The following is a 27,995-nucleotide window of genomic DNA, read 5'->3' on the forward strand; positions in this document are numbered from 1 at the left end:
CGCCTGCGCGAGAGGCGGGTGGGCGGCGGGCCGGGGGCCGCGCCGGAGCGTGGCTGTGCCTCTGTGCCTGAGGCATCGGGACACTGTCCCTGTCCCTGCGGCCCCGGGAGCCACGCCGGCAGCGCGGCCGTGCCCCTGCGGCCCCGGGAGCGGTGCGAGGCGCGGGCGCCGTGAGGACGAGCTCAGAGCAGGGAGCGCGGTGAGGAGCTGGCAGCGCTGAGGGCGAGCGGTAAACCGCGGGGGGAGGGCACGGCAGTGAGCGCGGGGGTAACGAGCGTGTTAAAATGCCGCTGGCTCGGTTCGGAAGCGGTAGCGAAAGGGCGACGGGGCTTGGTTTAATCGCACCTCCTCGGAGTTGGAACATGTAGTACGTGGCCGAAAGTGGGTCGTGTTGTGCAGCTCCTGACTTGCAGGGAGTCCCTGTGCGTGAGGGAAGGGAATCCCTCACGGACATCACGGGCGGGACCTGGGGCTGCGATCCTGCAAGTGAGTCTGCCGGAACGTCGTGTCAGCGTAGTTAGTGTTACTGATATAACTGGCAATAGTTGCATATTAAAATAGTATGTTCCAAAGGGAAGTACTTACTGTACCGGGCTCGAGGGCTGCAAGTCAGGAGGGCATCTGTAATGCACTGAGCTACATTTGTGTTTTTGCGTTTGAGCTACAGCTTTTGAATGGTTTTGTGTTAAAGTAAATACAGTACCGCTGTTATTTCCTCCGTTTGACTGATGGAAACCGGAGCACAGGCAAGTGATGCTGTTCACGAACATTTTCTCACTGACAGGACATGAATTTTTTCACTCACCGCTCCAGATGTTATTTTGGAGGAGTCAGAATAGTGATCAGAGGGCTTGAAAGGAAGCTTGCACAGGGTCATGGAAACTGCATTTGACAAATGTACCCCAAGTGATGATGGAAATGTGTTTGCAGGTATTGAGGGGAAGCAGAAGTGGAGCAACTAGCAATAATATTCAATAAGGTTTTATTTCTGAATAATGATATAAATGCTTTTAAAGTGGAACTCTGGTAAGATTTGAAACCTTGCAGACTTTAATATTTTCACAGTACTCGGATAGAATAGTCAAAAAGGAGAATATGTGTAGTCAGTTTCTTACTAACGCTTGCTTTTCTCAAAGAGTTAACAACGAGCATCTCTTGTGGATTTACCATTTTTCTACCCCTTCATTTAACAGCTATGGAAGTTCCCAGGAGACAGCTGAGTCAGTTTACAAGACAGTTTTCAACAGAGAGGTTTAGAGAAAAGGAAGGTGAAAGTTTGATGTCTTTGAGATAGCTACCATTAAAAACCCTAAAGAAATAAACTTTGGGATCAGTTCACATTCTTGTACTTAAATATTTACACTTTTTGTCAATAAAGTTGGTAGCTATTTGAGATGCTCTTTCTCTAAATACTTTTTCTCTGCCAGCTCAGTGATGATTTTGTAGATCTTCTGTTGTTAATTGCAAACACTATGATTAAATTTAGAATACTTAAAAGCACAGCTTCAGGGTTTTGTTTTTCTAATTCTCTCTCACTATTCAACTTCGATAATGTTTCATGAACCTTTCTTTAACAGTGTGAAGTATCACCTTTCATCCAAGATACTGTTACTGTAAATGTGTTTTCTTGATAAACACTTCCTTTTAGTATGATTGATTTTTTTTTTTAATTTTTGTGGTATTTCCTTGTCATTTCTGTAACAGCTGTTTCATTTTTACAAATACTTTTTAGTTACAAGCAAGATATTTGCTAATTCAACTTTGGAAAACTTGCATTTTTCTTTTTTTTTCTGGTTTGAGTTGACACATCCTTCTCTTAAATAATATATAGGAAAAATAAAAGTTAAGGGGTGCTTGATTTTTGGGTTTTTTTAATTATGTCATCTTAAATCTAAGTTAGCTGTGTGAGTTTGGTGAACTTGGGTTTTGCTAGTTTGAAGGAGATGTGCCTGCGGATTCTGTAGCCTGGTTGAATGGTGCAAGAGTTTGATAAAAAACTTCATTTTTTTTGGCAAATGTGCAGTTCAAAAGTCACCCAGCAGGTCTGCAGCTGGGATAGATGTGTTGTTTGTTGGGGATTTTTTTTGTTTGTTGTTTTTTGGTTGTTTTTTTTTTTTTGCTTCAGAGACTGGGGGTTTTGCCCTGCATATAAATGGGACCTTGGAAATACTGTAAAACAACGGGAGAGAGCCTCTGTAACTTTTTTCCTTTACGGTTTTCAACATATTTAGGGTGTTTTATAAGTATTTTGTCTTCTGTTTGCAGTGCTTTGGCATACCTACAAGTAACATGCCTTACAGGGTCATCTTGGTGTCCTGAGAGCAACAGCTAGATAATATTTATTTGTCAGGCAGTGAATTTTGGGATAAAGTTTTATGTATTATAATGCAGATAATTATTTTAAACTGATACAATGGTGATTGTAAATGTATGCAGTTAAAAATAATAGCTGTGTTTTTGGATCTGATGTTGGTAGGGCATCAGCAGCACTAATCTGGTGTTTCCCCTCAGTCTTCAGTCTGTAGCTGACTTCTGAACTCTTGCAGCTAATTTTTTTCACCAGTGAGATGGGAAGGGGTAAGAGCTGCACAGTAATGAGAAGTGAAGGGTTGGAAAGGAGCCACTTTCCCTTGCTCTGCTTCTGAGTTAAGTATTATCCCACTTGACTTTCTCTCTTCTTCCTGGAAAGAGAAACAGCCTGTCTGCTGCTTGGGTGGGGAGGGTTGTAGAGACCCCTTTAGCCCTGAGAGGGTAGGAGAGGAGGAGTGCACATCACATCTCCCTTAATTCTCCAGACTCCCTAGCAGGATCTGGTGAGATGGGGGAAGATATTAGTAACTGAGTGTAAGAGTCATATGCTGTCTCACTCTGCCTGAAATTTTACTGAGCTGCTTGTACAAAAGGTTTAATAATTTCCTCAGTCTTGGGAGTATATTTTTCAAATTACTTCTGCAAGCATTTGATTAAAATTTCTTGTTGCAGTGTTGTACTCGTTTTGAATTCCAATATGCTGTTCTAGACCATACCACTTCCAAAGGGTTTTGGTTAGAGCTCTAAACTGTACCTTTGAAACTTTTCTACTCCATAAAAATCCATCTGCAGATTGGTTGAAAACTGTCATATGTGTAAATAGTGTTTTAACGTGGAAAAAGTCCTGTACATTTGACAGCCTAATGAAGTCATGCCATCTGCACAGCTTTTTGATAGAAGTCTTTGCAGTAGGCCCTGACAATTTGTAATCCTTACTGGGATAAGACTGCAAAAATAATAACAAAAAAGGTAAAATCTGTTCATACCTGTGGAAGCTTTAGCTGGAATGTCTTTGGTGCAGTTCACATGCTGAAGGACGTTCATGAGAAACAAATAATGGGATTCTGTTCAGGTATGGTTTCATAATACATGTTCACCTCTATTAGTTTTCTTCTGTTTTTTTTAATCTGTATTCATAGATACTTGTAAACCGAAAATTATAAACGTATTAAGTAGTCACAGATCTATATTACTTCTGTATTGCTTTAGCTATCTGTGGTTGACACTTTCATTTAAAAAAATGTGTCGTGAAGCCAAAAGAAGAACGTGCCCTATAGTGCTTTTCTAAGGTGTTATTTTATTGTGCAGGAGAGAATTGAGTGAGAAATTTGGCCAGGAATATGTTGAAGTGTTTTTGTAAAGTGTCAAGGCCCCTGATATCTGTCATCTGTACTGACTGATGCCACCCCAGCAAGGCAGCAGCTGCCAGAAAAGGATAGGATATTGCTGAGTTGAGTCGTGACCTCAGCATTCCATTACACATGAGGTTCCTGTGTGCACAGAAATCTATTTTACCATGTGGTTTTTCAGGATATTCCACTCATCTTGAATGGGAAGGTGTTTTCAAAAAGTGCTGTATTTCTTTAAAAGATATTTCTGTGGTAGGCAGTTAGGGAGCGATGGGCTGTGCCAGAACTGTTTGCTGTATCCCTCACTCTGCTGCTTTGGCTGGGCTCAGGCTGACAGTGCTGTGTCTTACAGTGAGGTCAGTGGCTCAGCTGTAGTTGTGTAACAAGAGGGGCCATTCATGAATGTGTTTCTTGGCCTAGAGATGTTAGATTGAATTTCCTAGTGTAACATCAGAGTTCACTGTGCTGTAGGAAAGTGAAAACTGTACTGGAGTATTGGAGTAGCACCTGCTCATTTGCTGTGGCTGGAGGTACAGGCAGCAGAGAACTCTCTCACCTGAGTGTGCAGTAGTCAGCCCTGCGCTGTAGCAGGAGGAGAGATGCCTTGAAGGAAGCTGCAGCCTGTGGCATCCTGGCCTCGATCAACAATAAGTGCCCAACAGGACCAAGACAGTGGTTGTCCCCCTGTACTCGGCACTGGTGAGGCCACACCTTGAATCCTGTGTTCAGTTCTGTGTCCCTCTGTACGAAGAAGACATTGAGGTGCTGAAGCAAATCCAGAGAAGGGAAACGGAGCTGCTGGAAGGTCTAGAGTCCCAGTCCTGTGAGGAGCAGCTGAGGGAGCTAGCGTTGTTTAGCCTGGAGAAAAGGAGACTCAGAAGGGACCTTACCTCTCTCTACAACTACCTGAAAGAGTCAGTCTCTTGTCCAAAGTAACAAGCAACAGGACAAGAGCAAATAGCCTCAAATTGCACCAGGGGAGGTTTAGATTGGATACTGGGAGACATTTCTTTATGGAAAGGATTGTCAAGGTTGGGAACAAGCTGCCCTGTGAAGTGGTTGAGTCACTGTTCCTGGAAGTATTTCAAAGACTTGTAGATGTGGTGCTTAGGGGCATGGTTTAGTGGTGGGCTTGGCAGTGCTGGGATAAAGGTTGGACTCGATGATCACAGATGTCTTTTCCAACCTAAATGATTCTACGGTTCTGTGACCTGCATTCCTTGTCTCCCTGCACTGTTGTGGGTTGGGAAGTAGAGGAAGTGGGAATGAATGAGTGAAGTTGAGCCTGGGAAGAAGGGAGTGGAGGGCAAGTGTACTTTTTGTCTCTCACCATCCTACTCAATTTTTACTTGACAGTAAATTAATTTTCCCCAAGTTGAGTCTGCCTTGTCATTTGGTAAGTGATCTCTAAGTCTTTACCTCCCCCTCTTCTGTTCAGGGACAATAAAGTGAGAGGGTGGCTGGGTGAGTGTCCAGCAGCAGGAAAATCAGGAACACACGTTCAGAGGACAATGGACTTCACACATACCAGTGCTCAGGGACTGCTGCATTTGTCTAATGTGTTCCCTGTGGAGAGAGTTGTTCATCTTATTGACTGTAAGCCAGAGCAGGCTGGAACACAGGAATAGCACTCCTTGTTTGGGGTAATGTTGAGTGGAAGAACAATGGTGTCTCTGTTAGGGATATGTAAGATAATGAGACACTCCTATTTTCTTCTCTGTCCTGTGTGTCAGAGTTAAAAATGTATGGGAAGTCCCCTTTCAGTGCTTTTCTGCTATGATGTTCTCTTTGTATGAAATGGATTTATTGTATTTACCTGCCAAGCCTTTCCTCATTTACATTGTTGCAATCACTTCTGTGATGCCCACACTCCTGGAGACAGTAAGATGTGTAAGCTAAAATACCCAGGCTATTTCCCTGGTTTCAGCTGGGATAGGGTTAACTTTCTTCCTAGTAGCTGGTACAGTTCTGTGGTTTTTATTTAGTGTGAGAATAACATAGATAACACACGGAGGTTTCGTTTGTTGCTGAGTAATTCTTATCCCAAGTCATGGACTTCTCAGTTTCCCATGTTCTGCCTGTGAGAAGGCTGGTGTGGCCCAAGAAGTTGTGAGGGGGCACAGCCAGAACAGGTGACCCAAACTGGCCAAAGGAATATTCCATACCAAAGGGCATCATGCTCAGTGTATCAATGGGGGGAAAGCTAGCCATGCACAGCTGCTCAGGGGCTGGCTGGCCATTAGTCAACAAGTGGTGAGCAACTGCATCATGTCTTTTGTATATTCTAATCATCGTTATTATTGTCATTGTTATTCTAATAATTATTCTTCTTCTTTTTCTGTCCTATTAAACTGTTTTTATCTCAGCTGTGAGTTTTCTCAGTTCTGCTCTTCTGATTCTCTCCCCTGTCCCACTGTTGGTGGGGAGTGAAGGAGTGGCTTTGTGGTGTTGAGTTGCCAGGTGGGGTTAAACCACGACAGTTATTTCCTGGTGTGTTACGTATTCTTTTATCTTTTTTTGAGTTTGTAATCCAGGGAGTTGGAGCTGCCAGTACTTTTGTTCTTTTATATTGAGTATCAAGCAGTTATCAAGTAATAAATAGTAAGAAAAGAGTGTGGAGCCAGCACATCTGTGTATCTCTTTGTATTCTTGACATAGCTGGAATATTTCAGCTGGCAGTGGCTGTTACTGTGATCAGGCCCCACAAATGCACCTTGGTCTGTTTCTCATACATTTCCTCTTTAAAATTGTCTAGTTCCAGGCAGTTTGTAGAATGTTACCAGTTGTTGCCTGGAATCTGTTATCATTCTCCTAAAATAACCATTTCCAGTCATCTGAAAGCTGAGCTCCTGTTTTTCTGCGGGTTGTCATACCAGGTTTTCTGACATTTTTCAGTGGGAAGTGTAGACAAAGGATTACAGAAGGTTGCTAGAAATACTGCTTGCCTCCTAATCCAGCTAGCTCTACGTTTTCATGAGAGCTTGTGCTGGTGCAGAGAAATTACAGTTTGGGGACTGGACCAGAGAGAAAGAGGAGATGGTGATATCTCATCCAGACTGGTCTGGATTTGTGACTGACCCGTTGAAACATGTGGTTTCTTTCTGCTCTACTGAGTGTCTGAAACGAGGAAGCTTTTCCCCGAAACCCTTGTGCAGTCCTCATAATAGAAAAGACCTTTGTGGCACAGAGGAGGTGCCACTTCCTGGGGAAGCCTTGAAATACCTACGTGCTTGGAATGCATGTATTACACAAAGAGTTCTAACAGGTTTGTTTGACTTGCAAGAGATTACCACTCCTCATGAGGCTGTACCTGAACTTTCTCTCCCATCCTTTACTACAATCCACCTTACCCATATACCCTGTATATGGGTCTGCTCAGGTCTCATCCTTTGCATATCTTTGGGTGATATCTGTGTATCAACTGGAAGCACAAGAAAATCCCACACCTTACCAGACAGGTGTGCTCATAAATTCCTCTAATGTAGATGCAACTCTACTGAAGGAAATGTGTTTGTCAGCACATAAATATATATATGTATGTATACAGCAGCTTGGGAGGAGGGTTGGGATGGTTGGCAGGAAAACTTTTCCTGCTGCCAGAGCTGAGCCAGCACAGCTGACATTGCTGTGCTGCATCCCTGGTAGTCTGGGGGAGCCCCTGATGGGTGAGATGGCAAAGTGACACCTCTGTTTCCATCCAGCTGTTCCTACAAGGTTGCTAGAGGAGTTTTGCAGGTCAGAGTGGTAAAAAAGCACCGGTGAGGGACGACCTTGTAATAGAAAGTTGCCTTTCATGAAAACCCTGGTCAGTGAGCCAGGCTGGTTGGGTAAAGTAGATGCTTTGGTCTGTGGTGGTACTGGTCACCAGTGGGGTATGTCCAGGTGATAACAGAGAGGAATGTAGTGGGAGCACTGGGACTTGTCCACAGATACGGACAAGAGGGTGGGCAGCTTGATGTGTGTGAGGAGAATGACATCTCTAATGTTTAAAATTTCCAAAAGGAGTAGATGCCAAAAGGGCACTGCTAGAAACTGTGGTTTTCTTTTAGGAGAAAAGGCTTGAGCCTTTGTTTCTAATGGAAGGGTTTTTTGTGGGAGTTACTTGTCCCAGTATGCCTGAGTGCCTCTGTGCTGGTTCTGCTGTGTGAGGAGGAAAGGAGAAAGGCTGGCTGCCATCCCAGGCTGGTTCATGAGCTGAGGAAGGGGCATGTGGGACAGCACCAGGGAGCCTCTTTGGCCTGAGGAAAAGTGGGCTGTGTTGGCTTTTCTTTTTTTTTCTTTTTTATTTTTTTTCCTTCTTTTTAAAATTTTTTCCCTATCCTGTGATTTGAGCTGACTGTTTCCTGCAGTGTGCGAGAGGTAACAGAGGTCTCTTTATGGTGTGGAGTTTCTTGGACGAAAAGTGTCTGTTGCTTGTGAAGTGCTCTCGGTAGTTCTTGGAGTGACTGTTCGACAGGAAGGAGGGATGTGGCAGCAGCAGTGAGTGGTTTAATGTGCTTTCTTCATTTGGCTTGAAATTCTGCGAAGTGGAAAGGGAGTTTGTTTGAGGACTGGATTTATTTTGTTTGTTGTTTGTTTTTCTTTTTAAGTAGCACCATTTCTCAGTGCAGTTGGTGGGTTTTAAATAGGAAGAGGTAATAGGATTGTAAAAGTGTTGCGTAAAAGAGGTGTTAAAAGCTGCTGGCTTAACGCCCTACTAAGAAACGAATCTGTTGAAAAGAAGGAAATGCCTGTGAAAGAAACAGGTATAGACTCTTGTAAAACTTGAAGACGTGGACTGTCCTGCATAGAAAAGCTGATGCTGTACAATGATCCTTCTACCTTGCCAGTTGTGAAGAATTTAATTCCTTCTTGGCCGATTTCATGAAGAAGACTGCCGCACTTCCTGATACACCTAGAACTAACTCATTGCTGCTTTTGATTTTGGCCTAGATAAAATAACAAATAGTTGTCTGCATAGTACAGAGCTGATTAAATGCAGTCCCAAGGAACTCTTTCATGCTTCATTTCCTGCTTGAACTTATTACGGTTTTTAGAGTTAGGTTGAAGTGAATGCTTGTTGCTGCTGAACCTGTTCTGCTGCCTTTGGAATTTGTGCATGAGCTTGAGGAGCTTGCAGGGGCTTCTGGAAAATCTTGTGTGGGAAATCTGTCCTTAGTTGACTGTGTGAAACAGGTAGAGTCAGCAAGTTGGTTTGTGTAAATTCGCAATTAATTTTCCTTTCATCAGATGAAAATATCTTTTTGGAGCTGTCCTGCAGTTGTTCCCTACAGGGTGAATTGTTTTTAATGTGAACATATGACAAATGAAATTTAGGCACCATGTTCTTACTGATTATTTATACTGTTAAGCATAACTTTTCTTGATAAGTAATCATGTGAATCTGGGCTTTAGCATAATTATCATAATGACAGTTTTTATCTAAAAATGTATCAGGAAAAATCACTGTTTGGAACATAATGAGTTTTTATCAACTCCTGTTACTGAATTTTGTTCATAAGGTTACTTTCCTTCACTAATATCTAGATCAGGGATACCAGTTCTCAGTCTTCCTGCTGATTCTTTGTCTACCTAGGAGCTGTGCTTCAATGAAAAAGAACAGCCTTTAGTCCAGTATTTCTGGGCATTTCTGAACTTGGTAGTGCTGCTGGCTTCAGTGGGGAGGCAAATGCATAGGTTGACCTTGCAGTCCCTACATGGGGAATCAGCTTGCATGAGTGTTGCTTGCTTGTTCTGTGCTTACACAATGTATCAGACTCCAATGCATGTGTATTTCTTCTGGGAAAACCCTGGATAAATATGGGCAGGGTTCTGATCTTCCTAGTTTGCTTCAGAAGTCTTGTCCGTGCTGGAACCTTGCTTACTATTTTGGACTTTGTGGATGGAGAAGGGGGAGTTAGGGCTTCATGGTTGTGCCATCAGGCTCGAGGATGAGAGCTGAACCCCCCTGTTCAAGGAGGAGCCATACAGCTCTGTGTTCCTGATGGGTTCCTGCTCCTGTTATGAGCAGTGCCAGGAACATTGGCATGGGATTCAAAACATATAGCAGGCTATAGAACTGGAGTTGTCAGACAAGCTGCAGTTGTTGGTATAGATGTGATGTTGGGGAAGGCACAAAGTGCACTATTTTTGTGCTTCAGTATGATCAGGGAGCTATTCAGAGTTGTGTTACAGCATCTGTCTAGCTACAAGTATATCTACATGTGCATGGAGACCTTTCACCTTTTCCATCCATTTTATAATTCTGACTGATGCCATATTTGTGTAACTGTGACTTTGTTCTGTTTAATTTTTTTTATCATGCATTTTGAAATGGGTGCTGTGGTGCTGTGGTTTTGACCTTGTGGCCTGAAGGGCTGTGCCCTCCTAGCCAGCTGTGACTTTCTAAACTAAGTTTGGTTATGGTTCGCTGAGATTTTTTTTCACAAGAAAGTTGCTCTTTATGTTCTCTATGAAAGTTTCTTTGGTCTGTTTTATGAAGGTCAGATCTAAGTAGAATCAGGTTTCAGAGCTATGAGGTTTGTTGCACCACAAGTGTTCTCCCACCCATGTCTGAGGGTTTGTCACCCTGAGTTACAAAGTGCAGAAGAAAGAAGCATGTTTCCGGCTTCTGAGATATTATTGTTTATAGCAAGACTTGTTTAGTATTGAATTACTGTTTGCAAATGTTGTAATGTATGACAGGGTGGTCATTTTTCACCACCACCCCAAAGAATGTATCAACCATAATCTAGGGATATCAAAGATCAAAAAAAGTAGCTTGTTAACTACCTAGGGAACAAAAGGAAATGTGGGTCCTTTGCTCAGGGGAATGGGAATTGGTTGCTCAGGATATTGAAAGGACTCAGCTACTGAATGTCTTCTGTGTCTCTGTCATTACTGTCAAGACTATTAAATTTGGAGTAGATTTTCCTTGACTATTCTAGTCAGTATTTTATTAAGACTATTCCCTTAATAATGATTTTATGCATGTATTATAACTCTGGCTTTTATACTACTTCTCCAGGTATGGCTTTTTAGCATCAGGCCCTGAGACAAACATTTTAGGGTTTTTGGTTTGTTTTTTTTTTTTGCTTTAACAAGGTCCAAGTTCTGATCTTTACTCTAGCTTAGCTGCTTGACTTAGCAACTCAGGTACTTTAGGTTTGCTTCTGAAAAAGGATGTTTTTAAGTGAAGAGTCCTTAGTGTGAAATGGTAACACAACACCCTCCAGAGGTGAGGATTTCTGACCATTGCTTCTTTGACCAAGAAATTCTTTGACCATTCTTCAATGACCAAGGTTTCTTTTTGTCTCTCTGACAGGCAGGTTCTTATTGAGGCTTAACTTCTTGCTTGTCCTTTTATTCTTAGTTATTGTCCCCTTAAGTTCCCAAGTTCTTAGTCTGTGGCAGGAGTCATAAAAGTGACAGCTCTTCTCTATTTGTCATCTTCATTCATAAAGGTACAGTTTTTCCACAGTTCTTTGTCCTCTGTTGATAGAATCAGGTGTGCCTTGCTGTGCACGTGCTATTCTCTTGTTTCAGGGGAAAAAAAGCCAAGCAAACAACCTTTTAACCTCTGAAGTAACAATGTAAAGTAAATTGGTGGGTAAATTGATTCATGCGTGTTTTTCCATTTAAAATACCAAAATACCTTCATGCTTCTGCATTTTGAAATACATGCTGTATTCTTAATAGATAACACAAATATCCAACTCAGGTTTCTGAAGTATGAATTATTGCCCTTCTGCATGAGTATTGCTGAAGGTGTCTAATGGTTGTGATCATGTGTGCATATTTATGCTGCTCTGTTGAAATGCTCAAGTGTATTTAAGCAAGAACACAATTCTGTTGCTGCCACAGAACCCAGTGGAGATGTGATTTTAGTTATTATGGGAAATTATTCACACTGACAGTAGTATAGTCAGAATATTTGTCAGAGGCAAGTAACATGAACTTTTAGTAGCAACTACTTACAGAATCTTGCAAAAGATTCAAAGCTGACAAAGGAAATTCATATGTGTGAGATTTGGAATAGGAGTGGAGAGTAGAAATAAGGTTGGTGCTGTAAGTTCATAGTTTATATCCATAATTTTAATACCTGAATACCTTAGCAATTTTACACTTGCACGCTCTTCCTGGTATTTTAAGAACAACAACAAAAATATATTTCAGAAGCTGCTTCTTCTGACTAGTGCTGCTGACAGCCTCCTGATATTTCTTTATGTCTTTTTCCATGGATAGTTAATTTTAAATTTTATTTGTGGAAAAAAGAATTTCTTATGGGGGACAGCCCATTTGCACTAATCTGAGTACCAGTTGTAAGCAACAGTTTTAATTCTTTTTGAAGATTGTAGTCCACTTCTGGGAAAGTGGGAAGCAGTGAATATAATAAACACCTTTTGATAGTCATTCATTGCACGTCAGGTTCAGTATCTTAACTATGATGTTGTCCTTTTCACCCAGGTTAATCTGGGGCACACTTGGATTGGGTGATGGAGACGGGAATTCCTGCCTTGTGCATGGACTTTGTGCAGTGAGACCTTTGGAGGAAATTACACCTCTTGGGGTAAGTGCTTCACCTGAAGAATGCTGCATAGTGTCTCAGAGGCCATAAAAGGCAGCAATTTAGATTATTCCATAGAAACCTGCAGGTAGAGTTTAGATAAGCAAATTACAATGTCTTTGATTTAATGATTACAGACTAATGTTACCCATGGGGTACACACTGCTCTCAGATGATTCATAGAGCTTATCACTGATTTCCTGTATGCAACCTTTGCAGGGTGTAAACTGATGGGGGAGGGTGGACATTTTTTCTTTTATTTGAGTCCCTTCCTTAAAGCAACCCTTGTTGCATGTGAATGTGTGTTGCATGTGAATGGGGAGAGCAGGTTGGCTACTCCATGTAGTGCCTGCCAGGAGGGACAGCAGCTTGTCATTCCCAGTGGACCCTGAGAAGCCTGGGAGTTCATCTTGTTAGCCCTAGGTCAGGCTCCCAAGTACATCCCCATGAATCAGCAAAATTATCCAGAAGACACCTGGCCTAAACTAGTGGAAATGTGGAGTTACTGTGTTCCTTGTGCCTGTGATATCTCTCCAGGGTCTCATGTGTGCTTTGGAGGCTGGTATAAAATAACCTTTTCCATGTTTTTGTGTTTCTTCTCTTTGATCTAGTCCATTTCATGTGCACTGTCTTTAATCACTGCCTTTGCTTTACTTAGCCCCAGTCCTTGTTCTTCTCAGAGGTGGCAGTTTTCTTGTGTGTTTTGTGTATCAAAGCTCTCTTTTATTAAAATTTCCTTCTTTCTCTGCTATGAGATGATAGTAACAGTCAAAAGTTTTAGAGTGGTAATGATAGTATAATGGCAGTGAAAGGCTGTATGAAAATGGAGCTCTTGAAAGAGGGCAGGAAATGAAACAAAGAATTGGATCCTCACAGACCTAACACTTTTGAAAAACGGAACCTTTTGTGGGGCTTTAGTCATAGTCAGCAGAATCTCTTGCTTTGCAGCTGTTGTTAATTTTGGTAGGAACAGAAGTAGTAAAACCTGTGTATTGCCAGGCACTGTATGCAGACGTAACATGGGGTAGTAGTTGCACTTTCTCATCTGAGAGAGAAGAACAAAACAGGAAAGGATTTGCATAAAATCGTACAGCTGGTTTGTGGCTGAGCTAAGACCAAAGCTCAGTGTCTTGGTTGCTGACCAGTTTTTCATACTTGCCATACCTTTTATGTATTATCATAGCCTGTTTTCATGAAGTCTGTGAAGGTGTAGCAGTGGAAGTGGTAGAAACTAATTCTCTCCTTCCTTTTTTCTATTTTTATGGTCCAGGTTAAAGTCGTATTTTGTGACATTTGGAGAGCAAACAATACTGTGGCTCCATGAGTTGCAAAACAGCAGGAAGTGTGGCAGCCCTCCCTACCTCCAGCTTTCCTTCCCTACTGTGATGTTCTTCCTGGGATCTGTGGTTTCATCCCTGCTGGATATGCAGTGACCTGCCTCGGCATCAGAGCAGAGGAAGCAGTTTGTGCATCAGGGAAAGCCATGGCCTTGAATGTTTCTCACCTCTTCTATAAATTCAAAGTGTTGGTGCTTGTCACTTTGTTTTTGATGGTGCTATGGACCACATTTAGTTACTTAGTGGACACTAGACAGGAATTTCCTAAAGCTAAGAGCATGGTGGAGTTTTTCAGGAAGGTAACTAGCAGGGAGGACAGTCAAAAGGAAGAGAAGATCGAATCCACTGCAGATGTTCCCATGGAGAAATCATTTCAGCGTCCCTGCCCAGCTCTGTCTCCATACCTGCGTAAGTGATGGGGTTTTCCTCTCTGTTCTAAGTTAATCTGCTGTAGTGCTGCTGACTTGGATTTCTTCCTAACCCTTTTCCAGCTGGATACCTTTCCTGTGAAACCAATACAACCAGTTGCAGGAAGCACTCCTGGGTGAGGGAGTGCCTGTGCTGGGTCAGGCTGGGAGAGCAGCTGTTGCTGTGCTGTGCATTTGTGGATAAAAAGCTTTTCTAATGCACCAGTAGCTTGGCTACTCTGAACAGTGTTTGCACTCTATTGAGGCTTTGTCTCTGTCTTGGTCCCCTAAAATCTGGTGGGGTGGGCAGGAGGTTGGGAGTGGACACAGCCTGGACTGCTGACCCCAGCTGACTGCAGGGGTATTCCATACCCTGTGACCATGCCATTCATCGTGCTCAGCAGTAAAAGCTCAGGGAAAGGAGGAAGGAAGGATGTTCATGGTGGCAGCATTTGTCTTCCCAACAACTGCTGTATGTGCTGAAGCCCTGCTTCCCTGGACATGCCTGAACACCTGTTTGCCACTGGGGATTAGTGAAGGAGTTTTTCTTTTTCCCTTGCTTATGCATCCATCTTTTGCTTTTTTTTTTAATTGAACTATTTTTTCTCAACCACAACTGTTTTCACCTTTCTTCAGTTTTTTGCCTTTTCATTATTACATATACTTTTGTGTCTCCATGTTGACAATTGAAGGACCTCACTACTCTTCAAGCAGCACCAGGCTCCTGCTTTGCAGTATCATGCCATTATCTTCTTTCTCTTCCTTATTGTGAACCTGATTAGGAATTTGTTTGGGAAGCTGGATTCTTCCTTCTTCCCTGATGTAGTGCAAAAAGTTTCCGTCTACCTGCACACCCTCAGCCCTGACCTCAAAACGTATTTGATTAAGTAAATGAAGTGTGACTGTAGCCATCACAGCTGCCTGCATTGTACTTTTTAATGGGCTTGCTGAGTCCAGAGGAGCTGGGATCATAGCTCAGTGCTAGAGAAGGGATGACAATTTCCTTTGGCAACAGAAAGCCTTAGTACATTTTTTCATACAGATTTATAGCCTTAAGCCTGTCATGCCTTGTTTTGGTGCTTTAGAGATGACTTCTTACAGCAACAGTCCTATGTCTCTTTCCACTTCTCTGCTTTGCCCTGGCAGTCATTTCTGGCCAATTCCTCTGCAGTAGCATGGAACTTCCCTTGATTATTTTTTTAAATTTTTTTTTGTCACTACTTCATAATCAGTTTAAGCAACTAAATGCTTGACACCCTCTTTCCACTGCTTGCGTAATATCTTTGTAGTACTTCTTTTCTCTTGGAAAGGCAGGGAAACCAACTGGGGCTTGAACCTGGGTTTCTTACACTTGTTACAGAGTCCTCCAGTAAGTGACTGGACCAGCTCCAACCTGAAATGACTCAGGAAAGCTTCTTGTGCTTCTCTTACAGGAGGTGCCAGCAAACTCTCCTTCAAACCATCTGTTACACTAAAAGAAGTGCAAAAGGAGAACCCTCAGGTGGCCAAGGGTCGGTACCACCCTGCAGAGTGCTCAGCCCTGCAGCAGGTGGCAATCCTTATCCCTCACCGCAACCGAGAGAAGCATCTGCTGTACCTCCTGCAGCACCTCCACCCCTTCCTGCAGAGGCAGCAGCTGGACTATGGCATCTATGTCATTCACCAGGTGAGGCAGCTGTGCAGAGCTCTTTGGATGGGGTGATGGCTGTGCCATGCAGGCTGAGGAGAAGCTTCCTGCTGCCTCTGCTGTCTGACATCAGTCCTCCAAGCCTGCTTGGAACCATTCTGCTTGCTGAGGGATGCAACAGTGCCTGCAGCCACTGCTGATGGCACCCTGGGTTTCAGGGCTGGGGAGTATTGGCAGTGTCTTTAACTCATGTTCATTTTTCAGTTTGAGTAACTTGGTGTTTCTGAGTTAACATTCAAGGTAAGCATCTTTTGCACTGCTAATGCAACTCACTTCTCTTGCAGTACCCACACATGTAACTGGGCTGGCTGGTTTAGTCTTCACATTTGGAGTTGTTTGGGTTGTGAATGCCCCACTTTGCCTCTAGGCCCTATCTGCCATCGGGCTCTTGTGCTTAGTAAGTTGTGTGTATCGTGTGGTTTGATTTTTGCTTTCTCAAACTAAACATGACAGCTGCTTCTTGTAGCTGCTTTATTTGCCCAGCAAGGGTGGTGGGAAGGAGTCATCATGGAAGAGCACTTGGTTCCTGAAAGATTTATTAATTTCTTTATTTGCATTCTTTCTAGCAATGCTGTTTCAGTGGCTAAAACCTAAACAGACTTGTGCCACATTGTCTTTCACCAAGGTGCTTATGTTCTACTTGCATGTACTAAAAGCATTATACATTTCTCTTTTGTAAAATGTCTTTTTCTTGATCTCTTATTATGTTTGCTTTCTTTTACTGTAGTTTACTTATATGTTCTGCTTTGACTGTAAACAGACATTTAAGGCAGAAGGAGAAAGAAGTGATAAATTAATACAGTTTCTCTTACCTTCTGTTGAAGAGCCTAGAGTCAATTAATCAGTGTGAGGCAGTGCTTTCTAGGTGAAAGCTTACACTCTTACATTTTTACTCAATGTCTCAGCAGAACAGCAACAAAAGTCATGGCAGGATATTTTTACTTGGAGTGAATTGTTCTTTCATTGTTTATAGTCATCATGTGGCCTGTAGAGTGGAAAAATTGAGGGCTTTTTTATTTCTGCATTAATATGTACTATAATCATACATCTACAGACTCATTCTAGCAGGAAGCAGTGGTTAGGAATAAATTACTGGGAGAATGGGTTTATCTTTTTAATGTATTGAAATATGTGGAGAACTGCTGTTGACATGTTAGCAAAAAGCAATACAGAAGTATGGAAGTTTTGTCCGATGTGAGCAGCAGTGTCAGGTCTGAACTTATTCTGTCAGACATTGTGCTTGGAAGATTGGAAGCTTTCACATAACTTTTCCATGTAGATAGGCATGCCCAAAGACTGGAAAATGGGTATAACAAAACTCTTCTAGGGCAAATCCATTTTCACTCTTGATTTGTGATATCATTAGTTTAAGTCTCTTTTGAGGAAAGAAAACCAGATTTAACTGTTAAAATATACAGTCTGCTTTGGAGGTAGATTAGATGGGCCTTTTGTATTTTTTTTTCTATGAGCCACTGAAGGGCTTACTCTAGATTTCTTCTTTATGGGCTACTTTTAACTTCTCTAAAGTCATGCTTCTCTAAATCTGTGCATACATGAATTCTTGCTGAAAACAGTGTGAGTTTGTAATCCCTAAAGGGTGAGTAATTTCTTTCCCAACAGAAGTTTATCTTGTGGCCAGTGTTCTTCTTCCATAGAAACAAAGGGAAACAATTCTGTCCTCGATAAAAGATGAGTAAGTTTTTCTATTTCTTCAGTATATGGTCTGACATGGAAAAGTGCCCTTCCTGAAAAGCAGTGTCAGCTGGCATTTGGCTGCTCTGGTGCCTTGCATTCATGAGGAAAACAGAAATTCAGCAGATGGTAGATGCCACTCCTGAACTAAGCTGGGTTTGATACTCAGTACAAGTGATGTTCTCCACATATACCTTACCAGCCATCTGATTTGTTCTATTCACTCAATAACCTATGTTTTCATCATCAGGAGGAGATTATCTGATGAATATTTTCATATATAGGACATTTTAAGAAAAACAAACAAAAATCCAAAACACACACACAAAAAAACCCCACTCAGAAATTTGACATCCTAGATTTTGGGTGAATTGTATCTAAATGTTTTACTGGAAATTTTCTCTCTGGGAATGGATGCAATTGATTATCCATCTCTTAATTTCACAGAATGGGCACTCTGTTGTATGTTTCAGACTGCAGGTATGGAGTCATAAATCCCATAAATCTTCTTTGTGCAGGAGCAGATGGTTATTAGTGATGGTGAACAAATCCTGCTTTAGAGCAAACTGTTGCTTTTTAGAACAACAAAACATGCTTTGTATACAACAGCTTTTCCCTACAGCTTACCTGCTCTCAGCCAGGGGAGGCCAGCTTATGTCTCATTTTCCCTGGAGCCTCTTTCTGTCCAGGCACCTTCTACAAAATTTGCTAAAATTCCAAGCAGTTTCTATTGAAAAAAAATTGTTCTTTCAAGTACATCAGGTTCCTTGCTCTGAAAAGTGACTGTCCTGTCTATTACTGGGAGGACAGGGCTTGGCCCTGTGGTTCCCAAGTGGGAACTTGAGGCAAATACTCACTTTGTCCTCAAGAGCAGAAAGCTTTCTGCAGGCTGGCACAGTGGGCAGCCAGGTGAAAAATGAAAACAGCAAGAAAAGCACACGTGTTGCTCCAAAGTGAATGATGACATGATAAGCTTACAAAACTGCCAGGTATGTGTGTATTATACCTCTATCTCAGAGGTGAAAATTAGATTTTTTTAAAAGCAAATACAAACTAACATAGCAAAAGCAAGCTATGAAGACTAGTAAAAGTCAAATGAAGGTCTCTGCTAGGAGCAGGCCCCATGCAGCAGCATAATCAGGTTATAGGTAGGAGGTAAGGAGGAAGAGACCTGCTTTTCACTTTCCACTCTGCCACCTGTGTGTGAGCTAAGGAAATACAGGGAACTCTTTCAGCATTGCTGTCCTCCAAGCTGAGGGGACAAACGTAAATTGTTTGCAGCAAGGGCTCTGATGTCTAGAGACTAATTAGCATGGGATTGATGTGTGGGTTTGATTTTTTTTTTTGCTTTTTAAAAAGAACTTTCATAAGCCTTCCTGATGTGGTTGTATGGAACACCAGTTTCTAGACTGTATACCTCTTTTATTGTGGAACCTGGTGGAATCTCCAGGACAAGGGGCAGTTAAGTCACAAAATGAAGCATTCAGACTTGAAGGTGCCCAGCTAACCACAGGCTTTCCTGGCCCTGGCTGTGTGTGCTCATGGTGAATAGAGGCTGGAGAAACATTTTGCATTGTTTGCCTCTCCAGTGCTGTGCCCAGTGTTACAGGGCAATTTTTGTGCTGTTACTGCTGTCAAGGTGCTGGAAAAGCCACATGGATGCAGTTGCCAGCCATGTGATCAGAACAAATGCCCAGGAGCAGCTCTGGTTCAAAAGCTGTGGCACCTTCTTCAGAATTGTTTCTTTCCATTCTCTTCCACAGGCTGGCAAGACCAAATTTAATCGAGCTAAACTGCTGAATGTAGGATACCTAGAGGCCCTGAAAGAAGCAAACTGGGACTGTTTCATTTTTCATGATGTGGATCTGGTACCAGAAAATGACTTTAACATTTATAGGTGTGACACACAACCAAAGCACCTTGTAGTTGGCAGGAACAATACTGGATACAGGTAGGAAACCTGAAATATGGAAAGAATACCAATGGGGAAATGCCATGATAATGATAATGATAATGTTCCTCTTCTGATGGAGGTGTATGCTGGTATCTACCCTTCCTCCTGACACCAGGTTTCCACTTCACCTCTGAAGCCAGCCTTGGGGTCCCCTGTACAAAGGATCATTGTCATTGATCTGATTTCTGGGGTTGAGTTAAGGGGTGTTTTGAGAGGAAAGCAACATGCCAGAGGTTGTGCAGAGACCTTCTGTCGAAGCTAGAAATGCACTTACAGTTTGCTGATCCTGTGATTTGAAGGTGTGATCTTACTATAACAGAACTTGCCACTTCTGCTGTTGAAGGTAATGTCTGATATTGAGAGCTCAAGTGTGGGAATTTGCCAAGGGATAGGGCTGTACTTTAATTATTTGACTGAACAGTGTATAACACAGGATCATTCTGATTTTTAAATGGGTCCCCTAAGTACTCGTGTGATATAAATAGTTTGAAGTGAAAAGTCAGTTTCAGTCCACCTCAGAGAGAAAAGGCTCCTGAGCTTGGTGAATTTAATGACTAAAACTGTTTTCACTGAAGTTGTTTCTTTCAAGATTCACTTCATGTCACATCATTCTAAATATTGATTAGAAGGGGGCTTTTCAAAAGCTGATCTCAAAGTACTTTGAAGTAAAGCTCTGTTTGGCTTCTGCATTTATTTTGTTAAATACACAAGAAGGAGGTGGGATGTGCCAATACTTATACAGAATAATATTCACTTTCCAGTCATTTAGTGAAAACTGGAACAAGTATGTAAGTACTAGGCTTGTGACAGGTTTGCGGAGCGCTTGCAGAGCCTTGCAGAGTATTCCACTGGAATAATGGTGTCTGGAATTTGAGTAATACTTTTTCTGTTACACTGCGTATGTTTACGCATTCATGAAGTGGGGATAATAATTCTCAGCTTCCAAGGCATGTCTGAAGGAATTCAGATTCAGAGCTCAAGATGATACTTGAACTGAGGTGATAGCACAGGCTGAAATCCCCCTTGGGTGACCTCAGTGTTTTGCTGCAGCTGAGGTGAGCATACTGAGACACATTGCTCAGATGAGGTAGGGAAAACTGAACTCAGACATGTTCTGTATTAACACAAAGTGTCCTGGGCAGGATTGTGGGTTGGTTTGTCTTTTGTGGGAGTTTTTTTTTGTTTGGTTGGCTTGGGGGCTTTTTTGGGGGGGGAGTTGTTTTTTGTTCGTTGGTTTGGTTTTTGGGCGGGCTTTGTGGTAGTTGTGGTTGTTTGGGGTTTTTTGTTTGTTTGCTTTTGTTTTTTGAGGGTTTTTTTTTGTTTGTTTCCCAGTGTGGGGAGGGGAGAATTATTTTTCTTCCAGGAGGATATATTCTGTTGTGATTCAGTGTGCAGTAATCTTAGCAGCCATGTTCTTTTGGAGATCCAGTGCCTTATCTTTAGTTACATAAACTACAGCTCAGTTACAGATTCTTTTCAACAGAAGGTTTATATATTAAAGCTTTGAAGATAAGGTTGGGAAAACTCTTTTAATTAAGGTATTTCCTCGAGACCAGCACATCATCTTTTCCTCCTGACTGTTTCCATTGTACATAATTCTTCAGTCCAATTTTAAAAATTCGAAGGAGCTGATGTTCTCTTGTCCTCAGGGAAGGAGTGGCTAACATTGTTACAGAGATGCATTTTTGCATGATTTGATGTCAGCTGGGAGCAAGATATGCCTGGGTCTTGCCAGTTCTGTGCTGCCACAGGAGGGTTGAGTCGGCAGCACCATCCTGGTTACAGGATCACAGAATGGATGGGGTTGGAAGGGACCTCTGGGGATCATCCAGTCCAACCCCCTGTCACCTAGAGCAGGTGACATAGGAACTCATCCAGGTGAGTTTGGAAGGTCTCCAGAGAGGGAGAGTCCATGACATCCCTAGGCAGCCTGTTCCAGTGCTCTGCCACCCTCCATGGAAAGAAGTTCTTCCTCATGTTGGGGTGGAACTTTTTGTGTTTTAGTTTATGGCCTTTGCTCCTTATCCCGTCATTGGAAACTGTCAAGGGTCTGGCACCATTCCCTTGGCACCACATTTCAGAAATTTATTTGCATTGATGAAATGCCTTCTCAGTCTTCTCCAGACTAAACAGGCACAGCTCCTGCAGCCTCTTCTCATGAGAGATGATCCCGACCCCTCATGAGCTTTGTAGCCTCTGCTGGACCCTCTCCAGCAGCTCCTTGTCTTTCTTGAACTGTGGAGACCAGAACTGAACACAACACTCTAGATGTGGCCTCTGTAGGGCTGAGTAGGAGGGGAGAATCTCCTGCCTCAACCTGCTGGTCCCACTCTTCCCGATGCACCCTAGCTCTGGCTCCTTTGGTGTCTGCATCTCCAGTGGTGTAGGGGAATTATGGGGTGAATAAGGAAGCACTGGGGTGTGTATATGGATGTGTGAGTGGGCAGTTAGTTCCCAAACTGTCAGGCTGCTGTATCAGTGGGATGTGGTCCTGTTGGTGACTGTCAGTGCAGCCTGAAAGCACAGCTGGGGAGGGCTCTGCCTTGCTGTTCCTATTTGTGGGACCTCCTTGCTGTCCATTCCATATGTTTACTGCATTTTTTGTAACATTCACAGTAGAAGTCTCAAGGTAGCAATGTGCAATTAAAACTTGATGGAACCTCCTCTACCTCGTGGCTTATCTCTTCCAGGAGAGGCGATAAGGGGGAGAGAAAAAATATGTTCACAAGTCAGGCCTCTCCAACTTGATAGCCTCCTCTAATTTGACTAGCTTGGGTGAGGGTGTAGTAGTAAATAATGTTTGTCTTAGGAAGGCTTTCAACACTGTCTCCCATAATTATCCCACTGACACAGTGATGAAGTATGGACTAGTAAGTGGACAGTGAGATGGGCTGAATTCAGTCAGAACTGCTGGGCTCAAAGGGTTCTGATCAATGAAGCAAAGTCCAACTGGAGGCCTGTCACTAGTGGTTTACACCAGAGTTGGATACTGGGCTTGGTACTAGTTAGTATCGTCATCACTAGCCTGGAAGATGGGGCAGATTGCACACTCGGCAGGTTTTCAGAAAATAGAAATCTCACAGGGTTGGTTTATGTATCAGGGCCTTTGTCAGGCTGGAGAAGAATGTGGCCAGCAGGAACATAAACTTCAACAAAGGAAAATGCAGAGTTCTGCATCTGGAGAAAAGTAACTCCATGCAGCAGTAGCTGCTGCAGGACAACTGTGGAAAGCAGCTTTACAGAAAAGGATCTGGGCCAGCAATCTGTCCTTGTGACAAAGGCCAGTAGCATCTTAGGCTACACTGGGGAGGGAGAGTTATCAGCAGGTTGAGGGAGGTGATTGTTCCCTTCTACTCAGCTCCATGGAGATGATACCTGGGGTGCTGTGTCCACTTCTGGGACATACTGGAGAAAGTCCAGAGGAGAGCCTGAGATGATGATTAAGGGATTGCAGCATCTGACATGTGAAGGGAGGCTGAGAGTGCTGGGACTGCTCAGCCTGGAGGAGAAAAGGCAGAGGGGGATCTTGAAAATGTGTATACATACCTGATGGAAGGGAGTAGAGATGGTGGAGCCAGACCCTTCTCTGTGAAAGGCAAGAGGTAATGGGCACAAACTGAAATACAGGAAATTCCACTTAAACATATGAAAAAGCTTTTTTTACTGTGCAAATGGTCAAATACTGGGACAGGCTGCGCAGAGAGGTTGTGGAGTCTTCATCCTTGGAGATGCTCAGAATCTGACTGAACATGTTTGTTGGCAAGTTGCTCTAGCAGACCCTGCTTTGAGCAGAGGGGTTGGATTACTTGATCACTGGAGGCCCCTTCAACCTTCACAATTCCTCTGTGATGCTGTGACAGGAGCAAAAATCAGCCAGGAAAAATAGTCTGGAGGAGGTTGTGTTGAGGGTCTTGCATTTTTCTTTTTTCTCCTTTGGTGTTTTTAAATTACATTCATGGTAAACCAGAAATAATAAACATTGTCTGGCATGTAAAATGCCATAATGGGTACTTTCTAGCCCTGGCAATTTGTTCATCTATTTAGATTCACATACATGTACAAATCAAAATGCAATCTGCAGCCATGTGCCCATCACCTCTGAATGGCCTGGGGCAAGGTAGGAGAGGCTGTGTTGTAATAGTACCTTAAAGGCCAAGACGGAGGAGGGCATCATAAAAAGCAATTAGCAGAATGGCCTAAGAAGATAAATAAACATGGTATGTAAACACCTTTCTAAAATAGACGCAGTTGTCAGGATGAGGAAGGCAAGAGTTAGAAATTAATCTCCTTTAGAGCTGAGCTCCATTTCATTGGGTTACTAAGTAACCTGCACTGTACCTTACCTTGGAATTGTTATTGCAGTATCCAGTAGCACATGTCCCCTTGCTGTGAGCTGATTTCACTCCAAGTTTTTCAGATTCAGCTCTGAGATAGTCAGTGGCTCGCTGTTGTTATTGCAAAGCTTCCTTTATATTAGTGCATACCTTTGTTCCTTTGTTCCTTTTCTATACATCACAGTCCCTGATGTGTCTTTTTAGCTGGCAAGGGGGATTGTGTAAAGAGAGAGAAGCTTGTGAATAAGACTCTGTTCTCTCAGTTGGAGAGGTAATTTTTTCTGGCCTTAAGCAAATCACCATCTTTTTGTGGAAAGAGGAAGAGAACAGGACCAGCTTTTGAGGATTTGTGCACCCTTAATTCTGTGAAAGACAAGTCTAGATCTGGAGTCTGAGGGTGATATTTTCATTATTGATAGAATTTGACGTTTAATTCTTCATTCTCTCTTCTTGTACCTCTAGGTTACGATACCGGGGATATTTTGGAGGTGTAACTGCTCTAACAAGAGACCAGTTTTCCAAAGTTAATGGATTCTCTAACAACTACTGGGGTTGGGGTGGAGAAGATGATGACCTTCGAATCAGGTAAACAATGAGGAATTAGTTTTTTAAAAAAATAATAAAAACTGGTGAAACTTCACAGCAAGCCTCCAGAAGTAGAACACTACAGGGGCCCTCATTCAAAACAGTATTGCAGTGGAGATGTGAAGTGCAAGATGCAGTTCTATGAGCAGTTTCCTCCTCACAAGGGTTGGGTATGCCCAGTGGTCCTCTTCCTGACAACACTGTTGGTTGGATGTGGGTTAATTTATTTGGTTGGGTTGGTTTGGTTTGTCTCAGACACACAGCATTTGTATTCTTCTGGGAAGTTGATTATAATTGAAGTCTGGAGTGTGGTTTGCCAGAGTCACTTTGCAAGAATGTGGGAGTGTTTTGGTGGGATTGGGTGTTTGCATTCATTGACTACTGGATTTTCTCCAAGCAGGGCTTCATTTGTATTTGTATGATGTTGATTATACTGAAGATAGCAAATAACTTGAATTTTAGAAAAGCTGCATATATATGCATATGCCCTTTTGCTTTTTTTAAACTAGTTTTGCAGCTGTGCCTGTCAAAGTAGGAGAAACCTGTTGGTTGGAGAGGTTTAGTGGGACAAAGAAGTCAACAAAACTTTTATGTTGATCTTTTGCCCTTTGCCTAGGAAGAAACCTCTAATCCTGCATTGCTATTAGTAAATGGAGAAAAAAACATGAGCAAACAACAGATAACCCACAACTCCACCAGGCTCTGCCAGCAGAGCCTGTCAGTTTGTTACTTGGCTTATACTCTGTCATTTTAAATTTTTTATCCTTTTCAGTTGCTTAAATATGCAAACAAACATTTTGGGGACATAAAATTTATATCCCTGGTGATGTTACATAAATATATAGGGGATCAAGTGTGTTAGAAGTTAGAAACTTCCAAATGAAAGTGTTTCTCAGTGTCAGTTCAGCAGATTGGTTAGCTGTATCTCAAGAAATCTAAAAGGTCTGCTGGAGGCATGGATTTCTGTCCCTTCTTAACCACAACTATTTGTTCCTTCTTACTCCTGCCTAGACACACCAACTTCTCTGTGACCTCCTGGGAGCTGGCTTTTAAATAGTGTAAGGGGTGGCTTGGTGCCATCTTATTCCCTGGGTGGTAGTTCTTTCAGATGTTCCCATGGGCAGCGGAGAAGCAGCAGTGCAGCAGGACTGCAAGATTTACCGAGGGTCTGTGTGATGTGTGCAAGGGGTTGGAAACAAAATCGATGCTTGTGTGTGGCACTGCCTAACTTTGCAGCTCTTGTGGTCTTGGTGGGGAAACCAAATTATGATCCAGTGTGTACTCTACAGCTGGGCTTGGCTTGTGCCTTTCCTTTTGGCTGGGCCTTGGGCTGGGCTGGTGACCGAGTTTGTAGGGGTAGATACGGGCAAGCTTGCTGTCTGGTGGGTTGTTGTGCAGAGATCCTGGAGCCTTCCCGAGGGAAGTCGGCAGATGGCAGCATCCCTTCGGAGCCGTCAGAACTCTGGGAGGGGGTCTCTCAGATCCTACTGTTCTGCCTCAGGGACAAATATGATGGTCTCTTTTGTGCTCCTTCCTCGGGTGTGTATCACAAAGAGATTCTTCAGATAATTTCTTGTAGTTGTTTGATAATTTACGGCTACAAAGTCATCAGAAATCTGTAAGGGGCTCAGGTTTTTTTTTATTCCTGTTTTCATTTCAGCTGCTGAGTGACTAGCAAAGAGATGGACTATTCTTTAATTCCCTTGGCATGAAGTTTCTTTCTTTCTTCCTTCCCTTCCCTTCCCTTCCCTTCCCTTCCCTTCCCTTCCCTTCCCTTCCCTTCCCTTCCCTTCCCTTCCCTTCCCTTCCCTTCCCTTCCTTCCCTTCCCTTCCCTTCCCTTCCCTTCCCTTCCCTTCCCTTCCCTTCCCTTCCCTTCCCTTCCCTTCCTTCCCTTCCCTTCCCTTCCCTTCCCTTCCCTTCCCGTCCCTCCCTTCCTTTTATCAAAACTGTGCTCCTTCCTTCCTTCCTTTCCTTCCTTTCCTTCCATTTATCAAAACTGTGCTCCACAGATATGTTTAAGGTCAAAAGCTCTAATCAAGTGACTGGTGTCAGACACTTAAATCCATGCATGGGGCTCAGTGTTTCTGGTATTGTTCTCAAAGAAATTTTCTTCATGTGAACAAATAAAAGTCTTGCAGCTGTCTGCTAGCTATTAAAAAAGAAAACAACAAAATAAGCACTTTTTTTTCCTTTTAATTTTTTTAAGTGGAGAACTATGAATTATAGGGGTTTTATTGCAGGGGTTGAGATGAACTTGTTGCAGAACATGTGGATACTTCCTACAGAGCTGTACAGAGCAGTCCAGTCAATACTGATATAAATGTACTCTCTTTAGTTCTACATGATCTTTACTGCAGTAGCCACCTGCTTCTGTTCAAAAGAAAGGTGTATCCATCATCCTCCCAGATTTGTTCTCCAGAAATGCAACTCTGAGCCTCATTTCTCTGGCAAAATGGGTTATGGAAGAGATGCAGATGAGCTTTTACAACTCTTTATATTTGCCTCCACAGCATCCACAAGAGATTAAGTCTCCAGTTGTTGGGTTTTTTTTCAGTAATAGCTGGTTTGTAGGTGTTGTCTTCTTCACAGCACTTCTTACTGCTTTTTCCAGGGTTGAGATGCAGAAGATGAAGGTGGTGAGGCCACCTGCTGATGTGGCCAGGTACACGATGATCTTCCACAACCGCGACCACGGTAATGAGGAGAATCGAGAGAGGTGGGTCAACAACCTCACATTGCCTTGGTCTGTGGCTGAGCCACACACTTGGGGACCAAGTTCTTTGCTCTAGGCCAAATAGGCATTTTGTGGTACCCAGAGGCTCTGGGTGACACAGCTGTGACAACACTCTACACAGCTGGCAGCTGTTTTCTGTACGTGAGATCTTCCTAGAACTGACTGGGTGGTGTTAGAAACTTCCAAAGTTACAGTTACATGGATATGATTTAAGCATATGATTTCAGAGGTCGAACCAAGAGATTTTTCTCCCCATTTGACTGTCCATGCTGAAGACACGAGAAACAGAACTTTGCATTCCCACTAGACTGACAATGGCAGTCTATCTACTTTGCTTTCAAATTTACTGGTATTGGGAAAGAGCCCAAAACTCTGCTCCTGTGCATGTCAGTGAAAAGTTTTTCTCCTTTTTGTCCCCAGGATGAAGCTTCTCCGTCAGGTCTCTAGAACATGGAAAACAGATGGGCTGAATTCCTGTTCCTATAAACTGCTCTCAGTGGAACACAACCCTCTGTACATCAACATCACGGTGGATTTCAGTGTGCAGCCCAAGGTCTCATAGGAGCCAGCACCTCCCAGCTTGTAGGAAATGGCAACAGATCTCCTTTGTGGCTGCTGTTGGAGCAGATGACTTCCAGCACCTGCTTGGGAGAGTCCTTCAGTAGCACAGGAGAAAGTGTTCCTTCACAGCATCTCATTGAGTGCTTGAGAGTTTCCTTTTGTGAGGACTGGAGTTACAGACTGACCCAAGGGCCAGGTCCTTGTGTTCTACTATGCACTTTTTGCTGGGACATTTGAAAGTGTCCTTGTTTGGGCAGGTCCAGTAAAAGGATTTGAATGAAATCCCTGAAAGAAGTTTGGTTTTGCAACTATTTCTAAACTTATTTGTGGTCTCATTAAAAGCACAAGAATTCTTTACAAACTACAAACTTGATGAGAAAAGTTAATTTTTTCTAGCCTAAGGGAAAACTGCTTATGTGTGAGGGAGGAGCAGTAAGGGTAAGGGGTAAGGAGGTGTTACAAATCTGTCAATAAATGCAATCCACTGAACGCCAGAGCG

At 42.8% G+C, this 27,995-nt stretch overlaps 1 protein-coding gene across 4 annotated transcripts; it reads left to right on the top strand.

Annotated features, from left to right (window-relative positions):
- On the top strand, positions 1-27,985 carry B4GALT4 (beta-1,4-galactosyltransferase 4). 4 transcript variants are annotated; one of them, XM_085070562.1, is made up of 8 exons: positions 1-199; positions 12,105-12,207; positions 13,475-13,949; positions 15,382-15,614; positions 19,091-19,278; positions 24,078-24,200; positions 26,813-26,917; positions 27,356-27,985. In XM_085070562.1, exons 3-8 carry the CDS (start codon positions 13,688-13,690, stop codon positions 27,495-27,497), a joined length of 1,053 nt encoding a protein of 350 aa, XP_084926688.1. In that variant the 5' UTR covers positions 1-199; positions 12,105-12,207; positions 13,475-13,687; the 3' UTR covers positions 27,498-27,985. The 4 variants fall into 4 exon arrangements, with proteins under 4 accessions (XP_084926688.1, XP_084926704.1, XP_084926697.1 ...); XM_085070578.1 differs by having other exon boundaries at positions 1-170; XM_085070571.1 differs by lacking the exon at positions 1-199 and adding an exon at positions 240-367.
- Positions 27,986-27,995: the final 10 nt, after the last annotated feature.

This window comes from Lichenostomus cassidix, chromosome 1 (genome assembly GCF_008360975.1).
Source record: "Lichenostomus cassidix isolate B80296 chromosome 1, HeHo_3.0, whole genome shotgun sequence".
Classification (NCBI taxonomy): Eukaryota; Metazoa; Chordata; class Aves; order Passeriformes; family Meliphagidae; genus Lichenostomus; species Lichenostomus cassidix.